General features: G+C 64.7%; 4 protein-coding genes across 10 annotated transcripts in view; 1 reads left to right on the forward strand and 3 right to left on the reverse strand.

Annotated features, from left to right (window-relative positions):
• The first annotated feature begins 815 nt into the window (after positions 1–815).
• On the forward strand, positions 816–2316 carry LOC116539098 (40S ribosomal protein S26-like). The gene has a single exon (XM_032261728.1). The coding sequence runs from the start codon at positions 1890–1892 to the stop codon at positions 2172–2174; it is 285 nt and encodes a 94-aa protein (XP_032117619.1). The 5' UTR covers positions 816–1889; the 3' UTR covers positions 2175–2316.
• Positions 2317–3419: 1103 nt separating this feature from the next.
• On the reverse strand, positions 3420–8137 carry SLC34A3 (solute carrier family 34 member 3). Of its 6 annotated transcripts, none has more exons than XM_032261716.1 (13): positions 8045–8137; positions 7204–7322; positions 6849–6943; positions 6315–6443; positions 6092–6235; positions 5905–6016; positions 5634–5829; positions 5371–5460; positions 5163–5244; positions 4833–5000; positions 4498–4614; positions 4300–4424; positions 3420–3997 (listed from the first exon to the last, which is right to left on the reverse strand). In XM_032261716.1, exons 1-13 carry the CDS (start codon positions 8120–8122, stop codon positions 3533–3535), a joined length of 1920 nt encoding a protein of 639 aa, XP_032117607.1. In that variant the 5' UTR covers positions 8123–8137; the 3' UTR covers positions 3420–3532. The 6 variants fall into 6 exon arrangements, with proteins under 6 accessions (XP_032117607.1, XP_032117608.1, XP_032117606.1 ...); XM_032261717.1 differs by having other exon boundaries at positions 6849–6938; positions 7199–7322; XM_032261715.1 differs by having other exon boundaries at positions 6849–7031; positions 7199–7322.
• A 224-nt stretch (positions 8138–8361) lies between these two features.
• Positions 8362–10406, reverse strand: RNF224 (ring finger protein 224). The gene is given in 2 exon segments (XM_032261724.1): positions 8362–10157; positions 10159–10406. Coding segments are annotated over 2 exon segments (501 nt in total). The 5' UTR covers positions 10254–10406; the 3' UTR covers positions 8362–9751.
• Positions 10407–12471: 2065 nt separating this feature from the next.
• CYSRT1 (cysteine rich tail 1) overlaps positions 12472–14901 on the reverse strand; it is a 9966-nt gene continuing 7536 nt past the window's right edge. Inside the window, exons 1-2 of one of the 2 annotated variants that reach the window (XM_032261725.1) lie at positions 13499–14040; positions 12472–13135 (exon numbers count right to left, since the gene is read on the reverse strand). In XM_032261725.1, coding sequence (XP_032117616.1) covers positions 12693–13127 — 435 coding nt within the window. In that variant the 5' untranslated portion in view covers positions 13128–13135; positions 13499–14040 and the 3' untranslated portion in view covers positions 12472–12692. Of the gene's footprint in view, positions 13136–13498; positions 14041–14901 lie in introns of those variants that run through there. The other variant, XM_032261726.1, reaches the window with a different exon arrangement.

The raw sequence follows: 14901 nt of genomic DNA on the forward strand, positions 1-14901 counted from the left end.
TGGCGCGATCTCGACTCACCGCAACCTCCGCCTCCTGGGTTCAGGCAATTCTCCTGCCTCAGCCTCCTGAGTAGCTGGGATTATAGGCACGCGCCACCATGCCCAGCTAATTTTTTGTATTTTTAGTAGAGACGGGGTTTCACCAGGTTGACCAGGATGGTCTCGATCTCTTGACCTCGTGATCCACCCGCCTCGGCCTCCCAAAGTGCTGGGATTACAGGCTTGAGCCACCGCGCCTGGCCTTATTTTATTTATTTATTTTTAGACGGACTCTGTTGCCCAGGCTGGAGTGCAGTGTCTCAATCTCGGCTCAGTGCAACCTCCGCCTCCCGGGTTCCAGCAGTTCTCTGCTTCACCCTCCCAAGTAGCTGGGATTGCAGGCACCCGCCACCATGCCCAGCTTAATTTTTTGTGTTTTTCATAGATACAGGATTTTACCATCTTAGCTAGGCTGGTCTTGAATTCCAGACCTCGTGATCCAACCCAGCTTGGCTTCCACAGTGCCGTGATTACAGATGTGAGTCATTGCACCCAGCTGTATGTTTGTAGTATTTGTATTTATTTATTTTTGAGACCGAGCCGTGCTCTCATGCCCAAGCTGGAGTGTGGTGGCACCATCTCAGCTCACTGCAACTTCTGCCTCACAAGTTCAGGTGATTCTCCTGCCTCAGCCTCCAGAGTAACTGGGATTACAGGCGTGCGCGTAACTACACCAGCTAATTTCTGTAGTTTTAGTAGAGTCGGTTTCACCACGTTGGTCAGGCTGGTCTTGAACTCCTGACTTCAGGTGATCTGCCCACCTAGGCCTCCCAAAGTGCTGGGATTACAGTTGTGAGCCACCACGCCCGACTGTGTTTTTGTAATGTTTTTAAAAGAATAAATTAGGCCTGCTGCAGGGTGGAGAGGCGGGATAGTGTGGGGCAGGAGGACCGACCCCTGGGGCCTGGGGTCTGTGACCACGTAGGATGCAGTCCCAAGAGGGCCAGAAGAGCTGGGAAGTGGGGCAGGCAGGGCCGGGGGAGTGCCGCCCTCCTCCGGCCTGCAGCTGTCGGAGGATCCACAGTGACGGCTCTGTTTACCGGTCGCCATGGTCCCAGCGGGAGGGTGTGTTACCACCAGGCGGGGGCATCAGGCAGACAGTGTTGACGGCCTTAAAGGACCCAGAGGCCAGCCATTGTGGGAGGCCTCACCTGCCTGGAAGGACAGGCGCATGGGCGCTTCCTCCCCCTCTACAAGGGCCTCACTGATTCCACTCAAAGGGCAGGGGAGCTCCCCTCAGTCTCCCCAGGGAGCCAGCCAGGTCTGTCCCCTACAGCTGATGTCAGGTCCAGAGGCCATCCTAGAATCACAGGTTTGTGGGAACCAAAGCTCTAGCTGCTAGGGGTTCCGTTCTCACTGGAGCCCACCCCAGAGGCTCCCCCACTCCCAGAGCAAGCGATCATTTCCCTCGGTCAGTGAAACCCAGGCCTAGGAGGCCTAGGAGCTTTGCAGGCAGCTGGGGCAGAGGACCCAGGGAAGACTAGGGGCCAAGGGGGCAGAGGGAACTGAGGGCAGAAGGGACAGAGCCACTGAAGAAATGGCCGTGGGGCCCCTCAGGCCTCATCTTCCTGACTGGCCACACACCTCCTTGTCCCCTAATGGGGTCTGACCAGGGCAACTCGGAGGCCCTGGGAAGAGAGGTGCCCCCATCAGGGCTGCAGTTCTCGATGGGAGGATGTGACTGGTCACAACAGCAGACTCAAATGAGCACACGCCTGCAATCCCAGCACTGTGGGAGGCTGAGGCGGCGGATTGCCTGAGGTTGGGAGTTTGAGACCAGCCTGACCAACATGAAGAAACCCTGCTTCTACTAAAAACAAAAGTAGCTTTCTCTGCTGCGAGCTTCCAAAATGACAAAGAAAAGAAGGAACAACGGTCGTGCCAAAAAGGGCCGCGGCCATGTTCAGCCTATTCGCTACACAAACTGTGCCCGATGCGCGTCCAAGGACAAGGCCATTAAGAAATTCGTCATTCGAAACATAGTGGGGGCCGCAGCAGTCAGGGACATTTCTGAAGCGAGCGTCTTTGATGCCTATGCACTTCCCAAGCTCTATGTGAAGCTACATTACTGTGTGAGCTGTGCGGTTCACAGCAAAGTAGTCAGGAATCGATCTCGTGAAGCCCGCAAGGACTGAACACCCCCACCCCGATTTAGACCTGCGGGTGCTGCCCCACGACCCCCACCAAAACCCATGTAAGGAACTGAGTAAAAGATTGAAGGCAACTATTCCCTGGAGAAAAATAAAATGGAAATTGTACTTGAAAAAAAAAAAAAAAAGTAGCCTGGCATGGTGCCACATGCCTGTAAGCGGGAGTCTGAGGCGGGAGAATCGCTCGAACCTGGAAGGCAGAGGTTGTGGTGAGCCAAGATCTCACCACTGCACTCCAGCCTGGGCAACAAGAGAAAACTGTTTCAAAAGAAGAAAGGAAGGTTGGGAGGGAGAGGGAGGGAGGGAGGAAGGAAGAAAGAAAAGAAATGATCAAACCAGACCGGTCCCTGACGGGCCGCCTCCGCCCACCTGTTTGTGTGTGTCTGACGGAGAGCTGGGGTTCTGGGGTGACCCAGAGCTTTCTTCCCTTGCGGGGAGTGGGGGTTGGGGTGGGAAGCTCTGGGCGAGAGGTGGCAGGAGCCCCCCCCCCCGGGTGTCCAGTTACCACTGGCCAACAGACAAGCCTTCCTGTGTGGAAACCCGACCGCACAGTGGAGGGAGGGCGAGCCCCCCCCCCCACCGCGGCTCCCAAGTCCTCCCCATGGGCGCTGCCAGCTCTCCTGGGCCCACCCCATGGGCAGGCCTTCCCGGGACAGGCCTTCCCCGTGGCAGCGCGAGGCCTCAGTGCACCCCAGCCTGGCAGGGGAGGCCGGCTTCCCCGTGGGTTCTGGGAGCTGAGACCTGCCATGGCCCAGCCCTGCATAGCAGCGTCCCTGGGGACGCAGCCCAGGACCAGCCGAGAGACATAGAGGGCAGAGGGGCAGGGGGTGCCTCAGGGAGCACCCGGCCCTCCGAGCCATCAGGGTCCCCTCCTCACACCCCACGTACCTGGTGGGACTCCAGGCCCCACCCCAACCGTGACATCAGCCAGGGGCAGAGGGGGTCCGGGGCCTCCCAGCCCCAAACCACCTGCCCTGCTCCCTGAAGGCTGGGCTCTCCCCTGTGCCCTCGGGAGGGACCCTGGCTCCCGCTGTGGGAAGTCCCCGCCCCCTAGGCCCCATTCCTTGGCAGCTTCTGTCCCCAGCAGCTGTGGTGAGAAACACCCAGTGGAGGTAGGTGTCACCTGCACCTGAGCCCCGGGCCCCAGAGTGTCCACCAGGGGGCAGCATTGGGCCGCATCCCCTGCCCCTGCCCAGGTGGCCCCTGTTTAGGGGAGTGAGGACGCTCACCTGGGGTAACAGCCTGGTTTATTTGCACAGAAGGGGAGCAGGGGACCCCTCCCCCAGGACCCTCCAGAGTCCTCCCAGCCAGGGAGGGCGGGGTGGTCCTCACGCTGCCCACCCTCACAGCTGCTGGGAGGTCAAGACCTCAGGGTTCTCGTAGCAGTGGGCCTCTTTGGTGGTGGCCTGCGAGGGGCTACAGGCCTTGCAGGGGCAGCAGCGGGTCACCAGGCGGTCCCAGGGCTCCAGAGAGTGGAGCCAGATGGGGAGCCAGGCCCAGGAGCGCAGGCGGGCCGGCAGCCAGGCCGGCCGGCGCCGCTGCAGGATGGTAACCAGGATCACGAGGAGCACCAGCCCCACCAGGGGACCCCCGACGGCAGCCAGCACCGTGGCCCCTGCCAGGGAGAGCCCAAAGACTGCCAGGGGCAGCAGCAGGAAGCCGAGCAGCAGGTAGGCCCCAGCCACCCAGCGGTAACGGGCAGTCACTGCCGCAAAGTGCCTGGCCAGCTGGATGGGCAGCCGCAGCGCAGGCACCGGGTACCACAGCAGGATGCCCGCCAGGTTGAAAAAGAAGTGGATGAGGGCGACCTGGGGGCGAGGGGGCCGTCAGGGGCCTGGGCCCAATGAGATGGGGTCACCAAGGAGGCTGAGCAGTAGGGCTGAGGCTGGCGGCTAGGGACCAGGTCCAGGAGGGCAGGGGCGTGGCCAGCCTGGGGTTTCCGGGAGGGCGGGTCATGGCCAGGGAAGGGGTCTGTGAAGGTGGGGGCATGGCCAGCCTGGGGGTCAGGTAGGGCAGGGGCCCAGCCCACCTGGGCACGTGGGGCTGGGGACACTCCTTTCTATGGGGCTGAGAGGGAGCCTGGCAGGCTCTGGCAGTGGGCGGGCAGTACCTGCAGGGCGCTGAGTATCCTTTCTGCAGGGCTGGCCAGGGCGGCCAGCAGGGCTGTGGTGGTGGTGCCGATGTTGGAGCCCAGTAAGAGGGGGTACGCCCGGTCCAGGCTGATCACCCCGACTCCTGGGGGAACTGGGGGTCACCACAGGGCTCCAGCCTGAGCCCCTGCTCCGGAGGCCCCTGCCCGCCTGCTCACCCATGAGGGGCACGATGGCCGCTGTGAGGACGCTGCTGCTCTGCAGTACAAAGGTCAGGCCGGCTCCCACGAGGAGGGCCAGGTAGCCGCTGAGCCAGCCCAGAGGGAAGGGGAACTCTGTGGGGGATGCCGGGTCAGCCCTGGCCACGGCAGAGGAGGCCCAGGTAGCCACTGAGCCAGCCCAGAGGGAAGGGGATGTCTGCGGGGGATGCCGGGTCAGCTCTGGCCACGGCAGAGGAGGCCCAGGTAGCCGCTGAGCCAGCCCAGAGGGAAGGGGAAGTCTGCGGGGGGTGCCGGGTCAGCCCTGGCCACCGCATCTCCTCCCCAGCCCTCACCCGCGTTGATGATGGTCTTCACGGCCTGGGCCACACGGCCACGCAGCACAGAGTTGAGCAGCTTGACAATGAGGACCAGGCAGCTGCAGAGCACCAGCAGGGAGCCGGCCAGCAGGATGAAGCCCACAGCCAGGTCCGTGAGCTCCGTGCCCGCAAACAGGTGTTGGCCTGGAGGTGGGGCAGCGGCAGGTAAGGTGAGCTTGAGGGGCTGGCTGGTGCAGGGGCCTCACAGGGCAGCCTGTCCGCAGGGCTGTGCTGTTCCTCTCTTTGCAAGGGTGGGTGAGGGGGAGCGTGGGGGGCTTGGGGGGTGTGGGGTGGGCCGGGCCTCACAGGGCAGCCTGTCCGCCGGGGCGGTGCCGTTCCTGTCCTCGCAGGGGCCGGAGTCTCCACAGTCGCTGCTGTTCCCCTTGGTCTGGCGAGGGCAGGGAGGACTCAGGACAGGCTCAGTTGGCAGACAGAGGTCAGAGGGCTCAAGGTGAGGTGGGTGGGGCTCAGCAGGTGGGGGCCAGGGTCAGGGAGGGGCTGGGTGGCGCCTCACCGGCTGCCCAGTAGAGCTGCACCACTGCTTAATGAGGCTGCTGGTGGTGGCGTTGTCCGTGATGCTGCCCACGATCACATCAGAGTCCAGCTGGGGGCCGGAGGAGTCGTGACAGTGTGTGAGACCCTCCCTCAGGGCTCAGCTGGGGCTCTGACGCCCGCAGGGTCCAGCCCAGCCCTGCCCGCTGCTGCCCTCAATGCTGACCCTGCATCAGGGCAGGCCCGGCCTCTGCCTCCCATCCAGCCTGCTCCGCCTCTCCTCACCTGCACGATGAGGTGTGTAAGCGGCTTGGTCAGCACCTTGAGGATGTCGGGCACCTGTGCCCCGGGCTCCAAGCTGGCGGCACCCAGGGCCAGCTCGCTGACCCTCTCCAGCAGGGCCGTGGCGCTCTCCAGCGGCAGCATGACCAGCGTCGTGAGCCAGTTGAAGATGCCGTGCACCGCTGAGCCGCTGAAGGCCCTGCGACCCCAGAGTCGGTGGGGGAGGGGGGCGGCCGGGGTGCAGCCCTGCCCGGCCCTTCCACCTGCAACTCACCTCTGAAATTCATCCCGGTCTCCTGACTGCGCCATTGAGACCAGGGTGCTGGTGATGGATGTGCCTACGTTGACACCCATGATGATGGGCACGGACGCCCGGACAGTCAGCACTGCCGGTGGGGTGCTGAGTCAGCCTGCGGCCCACCCCGCCCCCGCCCCCACCCGGGGAAGGAGGGTGCACACACACTTAGCGGCCACCATGCTGACCACGATGGAGGAGGACGTGCTTGAGCTCTGCACCAGGGCTGTGACCAGCACGCCGATGACCAGTCCAGCCATTGGGTTGGACAGCACCACGTTGTCCCTGAAGATGTCTCCGGCCAGTCTGCCTGCACCGGCGAGAGAGCTGCACTCAGGCTGCGGAGGGCTGGCTGCCCGCCCCGCCCTGGGCACCTGCCCGTCACTCACTGCCCAGCAGCTGGAAGGCGGAGCTGAGGACGTCCAGGGAGCAGATGAACAGGTACAGGCACCCGAGGAGCCCGCAGGCCTTGAGGAGGTTGCCGGCCACAAGACGCAGCCTGGCGGCCATGTGGAGCTCTGAGGACACAGGGCAGGCTGTCCTTGGCCGGCCTCCACCCTGACTGCCCCCCCAAGGCCCCTCATCCTTGGTCCCCGACAGGGCGGGGTCCCATTTTCTCCTCCTCTGTCACCCCCAGGGCAGGGCCTGGGTCCCCTCTGTCCACTCCCCCTGCCTTTCCAAGCCAGAAGCCCCTGGGACCCCCTCTCGAAGAAGCATAGCCACCTGCAGGAGGGCAGGGACGCATGGGGAGCGTGGCTCGTCCACCCCAGGACAGGACACATGATGGGCTGAGGGGCATGCGCTGCCCCCCAGGGGCCTGCATGTCAGTGTTCTCCACGCACAGCCCGTTTGGGCCCCACCCTGCTGTCTCCCCCCAGCCCCTGGGGGACAGAGGCCTGCCAGCCTGGCACCCCCAGACCCACCTTTCCAGGGCTGGCTGGTGTCCTTCAGCTGAGGGAGGGCCCAGGGATCTGTGTCGCCCTCCTGCAAGACTGGAGTAGAACTAGAGGTTCCTGTGGGGGTGGAATTGAGTGTGGCCATTTCCAGGACCCCCCTCAGCTGGGGGCACCAGGACACAGGCCAGGAGGGGCTGAGGCGCGAGAGGCCTGGAGTGAGGGGCAGAAACGGAACAGGGAAGACGGGGCTGCAGCTGGGCTGGACCTGAGCGGAGCTGTCGGAACCATGTGGGCTCCCGGGAGGTCTGTCTCTGCCCAGTGCCCGGGGGACAGGTGGTCAGACCGGTCAAGGCCTGGGGCGTGGGGCCTGCTGGTACCTGCATTCTTCAGCGTCCTGTCCACTAGGTCCACTGCATCCAGAGTGGGGTGGGGGACCTGGCTGTCCGGGAGGGAGCTCCGCATGGATTTCGGGCAGGGACAGACCCAGGCCCAGGCCCGGATCTGCTGGGGAGACCCACGCGTCAGTCACGCCTCCTCCTGCCCTGGCCCCGGACTCAGGCTGAATTTGTGCCCCTGGGTTCCCTGAACTGAGGCCTCGGCTGCCACCCTCCCTCCCCACCCCCTTCTCCATCCACAGGGGGATGGCGACAGTGACCTCAGGCAGTTGTCAGGAGAGCCTAGTCCAGTTCCGGGGCTGACTGAGGGGCCCTGGCTCCCCGGCCCCCTTGCTGGTCCTGACTGGAAGGCCTGGCGGGTGCCGAGGGTGCAGGCTCAGGCCGGAACCGACTGTGAACTGGGGACCTGGGGGCCTCTCTTATCAGGTGTATCAGGGACACTGTGGATGGTCCTGACTTAGACTTTGGTATTTGATACCAATCAGTGACGTCTCGGCTTGATAAGGGACCCATGCCCTGGTGATAGGGAGCAGGTGGGGACCAGGTGTCTTCACACCACCTCAACGCTCCTGGCCCCGAAGCAGCTGCTTTCTCATCCTCCTGGGCCTGCTCACCCCACAGCCTCGTGCCGCCCACTGGGACCTTCCACCCAGGGCCCTGGGCTCAGGTCCAGGCGTCCTCTGCCTCACGCTCCCTCCTGCTGCCGAGCCTGCTGTCTGCTGCCCTCAGGTCCTGGAGGCTCAGGATGGGGCCCAAGCCCTGGGCTTGGAGGCCACCCAGCCTCAGCCTCACTGTCCCTGGGCCCAGCCTGGTCCTGGGAGCTCCTACCTGTGTGGGTGGTGAGGTGCCACCTGCAGGAGCGGGGCGGGAGCGGGTGCAGGTCAAAGATCCCCTGATCATGCACATGACCTGCCGGCGCAGAGCCCATTAATGTTTACCCAGGAGCCCAAGTCCCCACGGGGTACCCTCCTGGCCCCAAGGCCCCTGGGCCCCGTCCACGTCCTGTCACACTGTGGCCAGGAGCTCCAAGCCCCAGCCCAACCCTCCTGGAGCAGGATTTCTCCAGGTGCACTCTGAATCAGGCTCAGGGCACTGCAGGGCACCGGCCTTCAGCACTGGACATCCCCAGCAGGCATCTGTGTGACCCAGCCGGGCAGGATGCAAGAGCATGGCTGGCCTTCCCGGGCTCCGGAGACTCCAGTCCCCACCTCCATGCATCTCAGGGCTCCACAGACCTTCTCAGGGTCATCCCTTCCCCGACAGAGTGGGGAGGGAAGCCCTTTGCACCTGCCAGTGGGGAGGACAGGCTTGTTCGTGTAGCCAGGGAGGGCACCCAGCCTGAGGTCAGAGGGTTCGGATCCAGGTTCAGAACAGGGCTAGGCCTCAGCAGCGATGGAGGTGGGCAGCCTCCATCTGCAGAGGGAGAAAGGCAGGGCCCCCCCGGCCACCTTTGACACCACTGCCTGGCCCGCCACACTGCTCTCCACAGCAGAATCCCAGATGGCCCCACTGCCTGTGCGGTGTCCCCTAGGAGGACTGGGCCCCTTCCTGACCTGGGGTATGGAGCAGCTCCCGCAAGGCTCGTCCTGCCCAGGGGCTGCTTGTGCCTGCTCTCCTGGCTGCCCAGCCCCCGCTGCGTGCATGGGACTTTGCCCCAGAGAAAGTAGACGCTTCTGAATGTCCACTCAGCAAATTCTCTTCCGTCCCATCCTGCGACCCTGCTCCAGCGGTGGTGGGGGGCACCAGTCTGTCCCTGGGCTCCTGAGTAACACTGCCTTCTATGGGGGCAGGGTGGGGTGTCGCAGTACTCCCTTGGGGGTCACTGCCATCCACAGCCTCCAGCCCCGGCCCTGGCCCCTCTGAACAGTCTGTGTGGTGGCTGCTGGGAGCCTGGGAAGGTTCAGCCGAAGATGAGGCCAGCTGGGCTGTGAGACCTCAGGCAGGCCCCGCCGGGGCGTCCTCCTCGATGGCTGCATGGCCTTGTGCCTGCACGGGACCCCCCAGGAACAGTGCCGGCACACAGTGGGAACTCCATGAGTTTTGCAGAGTGGGTGAATTCACAGGGCTTCCGTGCAGGGCAGAGAGGAAGGAGGTGGCCTTGCCACCCTCCTGGCACATACTGGGACACTTGTGGGAGAGGGGACCTACTCTGGGCACAGCCCAGCCCGGCCCTGCCCTCCAGCCTGCAGCCTGGGCCCTGGGACTGGCCTTTGCATCCTTCTGGGAGCCATCCTTTGCGCTGGGTCTAGGCCCGGGCCAGGCTTGCCGTCCACTCAGGCGGCAGCAGCCTCAGCAGGCACATCTGGTTGGGCTAGTCGGGGGTCTGGTAATTTTGGCCAGGACAGGCGGGAGGTCCCTAGCCTCCTGCGAAGGCTCCCAGTCTCCAACCTTAGGCTGTGGCCTGGGTTCGCAGCACCCCACTGGGCCATGTGGAGCTGTGTACAGAACGCTGCTACCAGGTGGCTCCAGGTGGGCTGTGCGTGGCCAGGGGTTCCAAGGCAGGCATTTCCCCTGCAGGGGTGGGAATGGCCAGAGTCAGACCTCGGGGATGCCTGGGGGCGGGCAGCAGAGGCGGCCACAGCCCCAGCAGCAGTGTCTGGGCCGAGGGAAGTGGGGCTGGGGGCCCAGGGCAGGGCACAGCCCCGCCGGCTGCTGAGTGATGGTGCCGCCTTTGAGGGAGGCAAGGGGCTGGGGCTGCACTCCTGCCGGCTCCCGCTCAGCCTTGACTGCCAGGAAAGCGGCCAGGTCCAGGTCCAGCATAGCCACCCCTCCTCGAGGCGTGGGCGTGCTCTGGCGGCACTGTGGGCAGGGGATCCAGCGCTGCTCGGGTGCCGGTGCGTCCAGCCGCCGCACACACGCCTGGCAGAAGGTGTGCCCGCAGTGGAGGCGGCGGGGCAGGTGCCCGGAGAGATCATAAGCCGAGCAGCAGACGATGCAGTCGCTCCTCCGGGGGCCGCCCTCCCCTGAGGCCTGGGGGCTCTCTGGCCGCAGCATCCTGCCAGAGGGAAGCCCGCAGTGGACAGCCTGCCTCGGGCATTGTCCCCGTCGGTGGGGTGCTGGCCCCAGGAACCTGCCCCAGAGGTCAGGCACTGGGTCTGGGGGGCTGGTGCGTGCAGACCTGGGAGGGAGGGTGCAGGAAGACACCAGGGTCCGGGCACCTCTGCTTCATGTGGGCACCAGCCGGGCAGCCTCCTGTTCTCACAGGACGCCCTGGCCCAGCCCTGGCCCCCACCCTCACAACCAACGGGAGCCCAGGTCTCTTACCTGCATGGGCTCTGCTGGGCCGCTATGCACAGCCAGGGGGTGGCCGGAGAAGGGGGTGGGGACCCAGGGCACCCTGTGGCTCCCTCCTGGCTTGCATTACTGGCCTTACACAGGACTCAGGAGAGAGGCAGGTGGCCGGCTGGGCGGGTGTGGGCTCCCGTTTCAGACACAAAAGCCTTGAAACTGGATCTGATGGCACCATGCACTTGCAGGAGATAAGGTGCCCTGCGGCCCCGCCCACCCCTGCCATCCAGACCGGCCACCTTCTGCTAACACCTCATCCAGGCTAGCCTTGGGGGCTCCATTCGCCCACTCTCAGCCCCTCTCCCCACACTCACACTCTTCCCCACCTCCCCTCCCCTCCCCTCCCCCACCCTTGCTATATCCCTCCCTCAATCTCCTCTCCAAACTGGATTGTTTTCCTGCCTCGATCTCCGCTCACATGTCCTCTAGGAAGCCTGCCGGGATTTCCCTCGGGCACAGAGCCCTTTGCAGACTTTGCCATTGTGCTTCTCAGCCTCACCTTGGTGCCCGCTGGATGGCAGGGGGCCGTGTCTGCCCTCAAGGCCTCCAGGTGGCGCGCCAGCTCCATGTCTGGGGATCCCCACTCCCAGCTGGGGTCCCCAGACAGCGCCAGACGCCACCTCCTCAGCGGGCAGCTCCCGGCTGCTCTGCTCATCTGCAGCCCCCAGGCCACCCGGGTGCCCTAGGTTCCAGGAGGTGCTGTCAGCCTGTCCACACCAGAACGCAGGCAGAGCACAGTCAGGGGACCGAGAGGGGCTGGGATGGGTGGGCAGGATCCTAAGACCACTCACAGCCCTACTGGGTGGAAGCAGACGGCCCCTCCTCACCCCTGCCCACCCTCTTGGCAGTCTGCCCCTAGGACTGGTCAGACAGGTTCCCGTGGCTGGCCTGGGTGCGGTCACCCTCCGGTGGGGGCCGGTGACGGAGCAAGGCGGGGAGCCTGGCACGCCAAGTCCCTGCACAGGGTCAGGGCAGTGACCCATCCGTCCCACGCCTGGAGACCTCTGCATGCCAGGCACCTGCCCTGCCCTGCTCTGCTGTGGGGCTAGTCACCATGTGTCAGGGAAGGGCTGGCCTGGTGTGAGGACCCGTCTGTCCTGCGTGGCCAGCTCAGCTGCCGCCTCCTTGCCTTTTCTCTGCCTGCCTGGAACACCAGGGTGCCCCACACTGGCCTCAGCAGTCGCTCCCTTCCTGGCATCCTGGCCTGCAGCAGAGAGGCAGCACCTGTGCAGAGCAGCCTGGCACCTCGAGCTCAGCCCCAGAGAGGCCCTCGCCCAGCTCAAACAGACCAGGAGACGGTCCCAGCCTCCTTCCCTCCCCGTTCCCTGCTTCGTCCTCAAGGCCTGGTTCAGGCCGCCGCCTCCTGGAAGCCCAGGCCCCAAGGCAGGATAGCAGACGTGCAGGAATTCGACATTTCCTGGGAAACTAGAAAAACATCCCAGCCGAGGCTGGGAGGTGAATCACCAGTGGGCAGGGCGTGATCCAGGCTGTCTGGGCCCTCCTGTCCTGAGCTCCCACTCCCTGAAACCTGTGGCACCTGCCGCACCCACCGCCCTCCTGCCAGCACGCTCCTCCTCTTGGAGGCCTTTCCTCGGGTCCCCCCAGTCCCATCCTCCTGCGGGCCGACCCACAGACTGACCCCAGGGAGCTCAAATCCAGACCCTGCTCGGCCAGGGCCGTGGACACACTGCAAGTCCCCGTGGCACCTCTGGGCAGGCCGGAGACCGGCAGGGCAGGGGGAGAGTGGATGTCGGGAGCAGTGGCAGCCCTGTCCCTGCAACGCCGGTGACTGTGTGTGTCCTTGAGTGTGCATGGGGCCGATGATGTGTGTGTGCACGTGTGTGTCCTCGAGTGTGCATGGGGCCGAGCTGTGTGTGTGCACGTGTGTCCTTGAGCCCACACAAGGGGAGAGCTGCTCTGCGTCCAGCTACAAGGCCCTCCCAAAGGAGCCCGCGGCAAAGAAGAGCTGCCGGGAGACCACCTTGCTTTATTGCCCGGGCCTTAAGGTTATCAGGAGCACCCCTCTCCAGCCAGGGCTTGGGATTCCGTTTCAGGAGCTCGGGCTGAGTGGTCACCTTCCTGGTGGGTCCATGCCCAGTCCCTGGTGGGAAGGGGCTGGTGCCGTGACAGTAGCCACCCTGAATGTTCAGGCACTGCCTGGGTCCTGGCCCTGGCAGGGCGGGCCGGGCTAGGAGACGACGCAGCAGCAGCAGCTGTGGCAGCGGCAGAAGGGGGGGCAGTGGCAGCAGCGGCAGCAGGGGCAGCAGCAGCAGTGGTGGGCGATGTCGTCCCCGCGCCCCACGGGCGGATGGCCAGCGTAGGTCAGTCCGGCCGGGCGCCGGCTGCTGCCGTACGGGTTGCCAGGCTGTTGCCAGGTCTGCTGGTTCTGGATGGGCACAGCCCCCTGGGTACCCTTGGCGCCCTTGGGCCCTGGGACCTGCGTCGGCTGCAAGAGATGGGTTGGCTCCAGGGCACAGGGCCCTACTGGCAGTGGCTGCATCTCTGAGGATGAGGAACAGGTGGAAGCCTCCTCTAACTGCTGCCCCAGGTCGGGCCGCAGGTGAGCCCGGGGGATGCTGATGTGGGTATACGGGTTCTTGATGACCATCTCGTGGGGGTCCATGGCCCAGCCTGCAGGGGTGGGCAGAGAAGACAGATACGGACTCAGTGGAGTGGGATGGCTGCCCACAAGCCGGTGGCCCAAGAAAGCCCCCACCCAGGAGCAGCATGCCTTGTCCAAGGCAAAGGTACCCAGGGGTGCAGTGACCTCAAAGTGACCTGCACGTGTGTGCCAGACTGCTGTCATGGGCAGGAGCCAAGCGAGAGCGAGGGCTGGTGCCTCCCCGCCGCCTCCCCTGCCAGGGATCCTGCCCTCCCCTGGTGGCATTGCCCCTTAGATGCAGCTGGGAATGGGATGGGAGAGGGTGAGAGACTGGAGAGAAGGGGCTGACCCTGCAGGGCAGTCCCAGGGCTGTCCCAGGGCTGAGGGCTCACCGATGGTGGCAGCGCGGCAGTCTGTCCTCTCGGTCCTCGGAGCTCTAGGTCCCAGTGCCTGAGTTGAGCGGCCGGCAGCGCCTTTTCGCTCCTTGGGAGGGGCGGGGCCATGGGCGGGGCTCAGAAATGGGGTTCCCAAGAGGCCTCAGCAACTGGAGCGCGGCCGCTGGCCCACCCCTCATCCTCAGGTGGGCGGCAGCCTAGACCTGGGCTCCGAGGGGCACTGCCGAACCCAGTGACTCAGTCCCCTCACATCCGGGGCACGGCCTGGCCCTAAAGGGCATCTGCAGCTTGCCAGAGGTGAGGGCAGGAGGCGAGCCTGAGGTCACGGCTCCGGAAAGGAAGTGGGGCGAGGCCCTGGAATTCCTGGGCTGCAGTCCCCAGCTGTTGCTCACACACCTCAAAACCCTGGCTGAGGCAGGGCCTCTGAGCCTCCACTCAGCGGAGACCAAGGTGTTTGACAGGATAGGGTCTTGGGGCTTTCTACCTTTTTTTTTTTTTTTTTTTTTTTGAGACGGACTTTTGTTCTTTGTTGCCCAGGCTGGAGTGCAATGGCGCGATCTCAGCTCACTGCAACCTCTGCCTCCTGGGTTCAGGCGATTTCCTGCTTCAGCCTCCGGAATAGCTGGGATTACAGGAGCCCGTCACCACCCCCGGCTAATTTTTGTATTTTTAGTAGAGACAGGGTTTCACCGTATTGGCCAGGCTGGTCTTGAACTCCTGACCTCAGGTGATCTGCCCGCCTCGGCCTCCTAATGTGCTGGGACTACAGGCGTGAGCCACCGCGCCCAGCGGTTCTTCAGTCAAGGCAGGGTCTCACTCTGCCATCCAGGCTGGAGCGCAGTGGCACCACCTGGGCTTACTGCACCTCGACCTCCTGGGCTCTGGGGATCCTCCCACCTCGGCCTCGCGAGTAGCTGGGAGGGCTGCAGGCGCACCGCCGCGCAGGCCGATTCTCCAGCGAGGTGGGTCTCACTGCTGCCTGGGCTGGTCGCAACTCCCCGAGCGATCTGCCCACCTGCACCTCCCAAGTGCTGGATTCCAGGCGTGAGGCACCGTGCCGAGCGGCTTTTCTGCTTTTTTCACGGATAAAAACTGTTTGGTTTGCACGTTTTGTCACGGGTCTTACGATCAACGACACGGGCTTTAGACGCCACTGACATTTGAGTCTCATTCCTCAAACTGCAGTTACCCTCTGGCTGGCAGGCGAGGGGTCCACACGGGCCCCTAGCGTCCCCGCCCTGGGCCCCCGCCTCCAGCCCGGCTGCGGCTCTGTCTGCACCGGCACTGGCCGGTTCGCCGTGGGATAGTGGGCGGGTATGGGACAGTGGGCGCCGCGGGACAGTGGGCGCCGCGGGACCGGGGGGGGGGACGGGACAGTGGGGGCCCACTGTCCCGTACCC

This window comes from Sapajus apella, unplaced genomic scaffold (genome assembly GCF_009761245.1).
Source record: "Sapajus apella isolate SASKATOON/1434 unplaced genomic scaffold, GSC_monkey_1.0 scaffold126, whole genome shotgun sequence".
NCBI classification, from domain to species: Eukaryota; Metazoa; Chordata; class Mammalia; order Primates; family Cebidae; genus Sapajus; species Sapajus apella.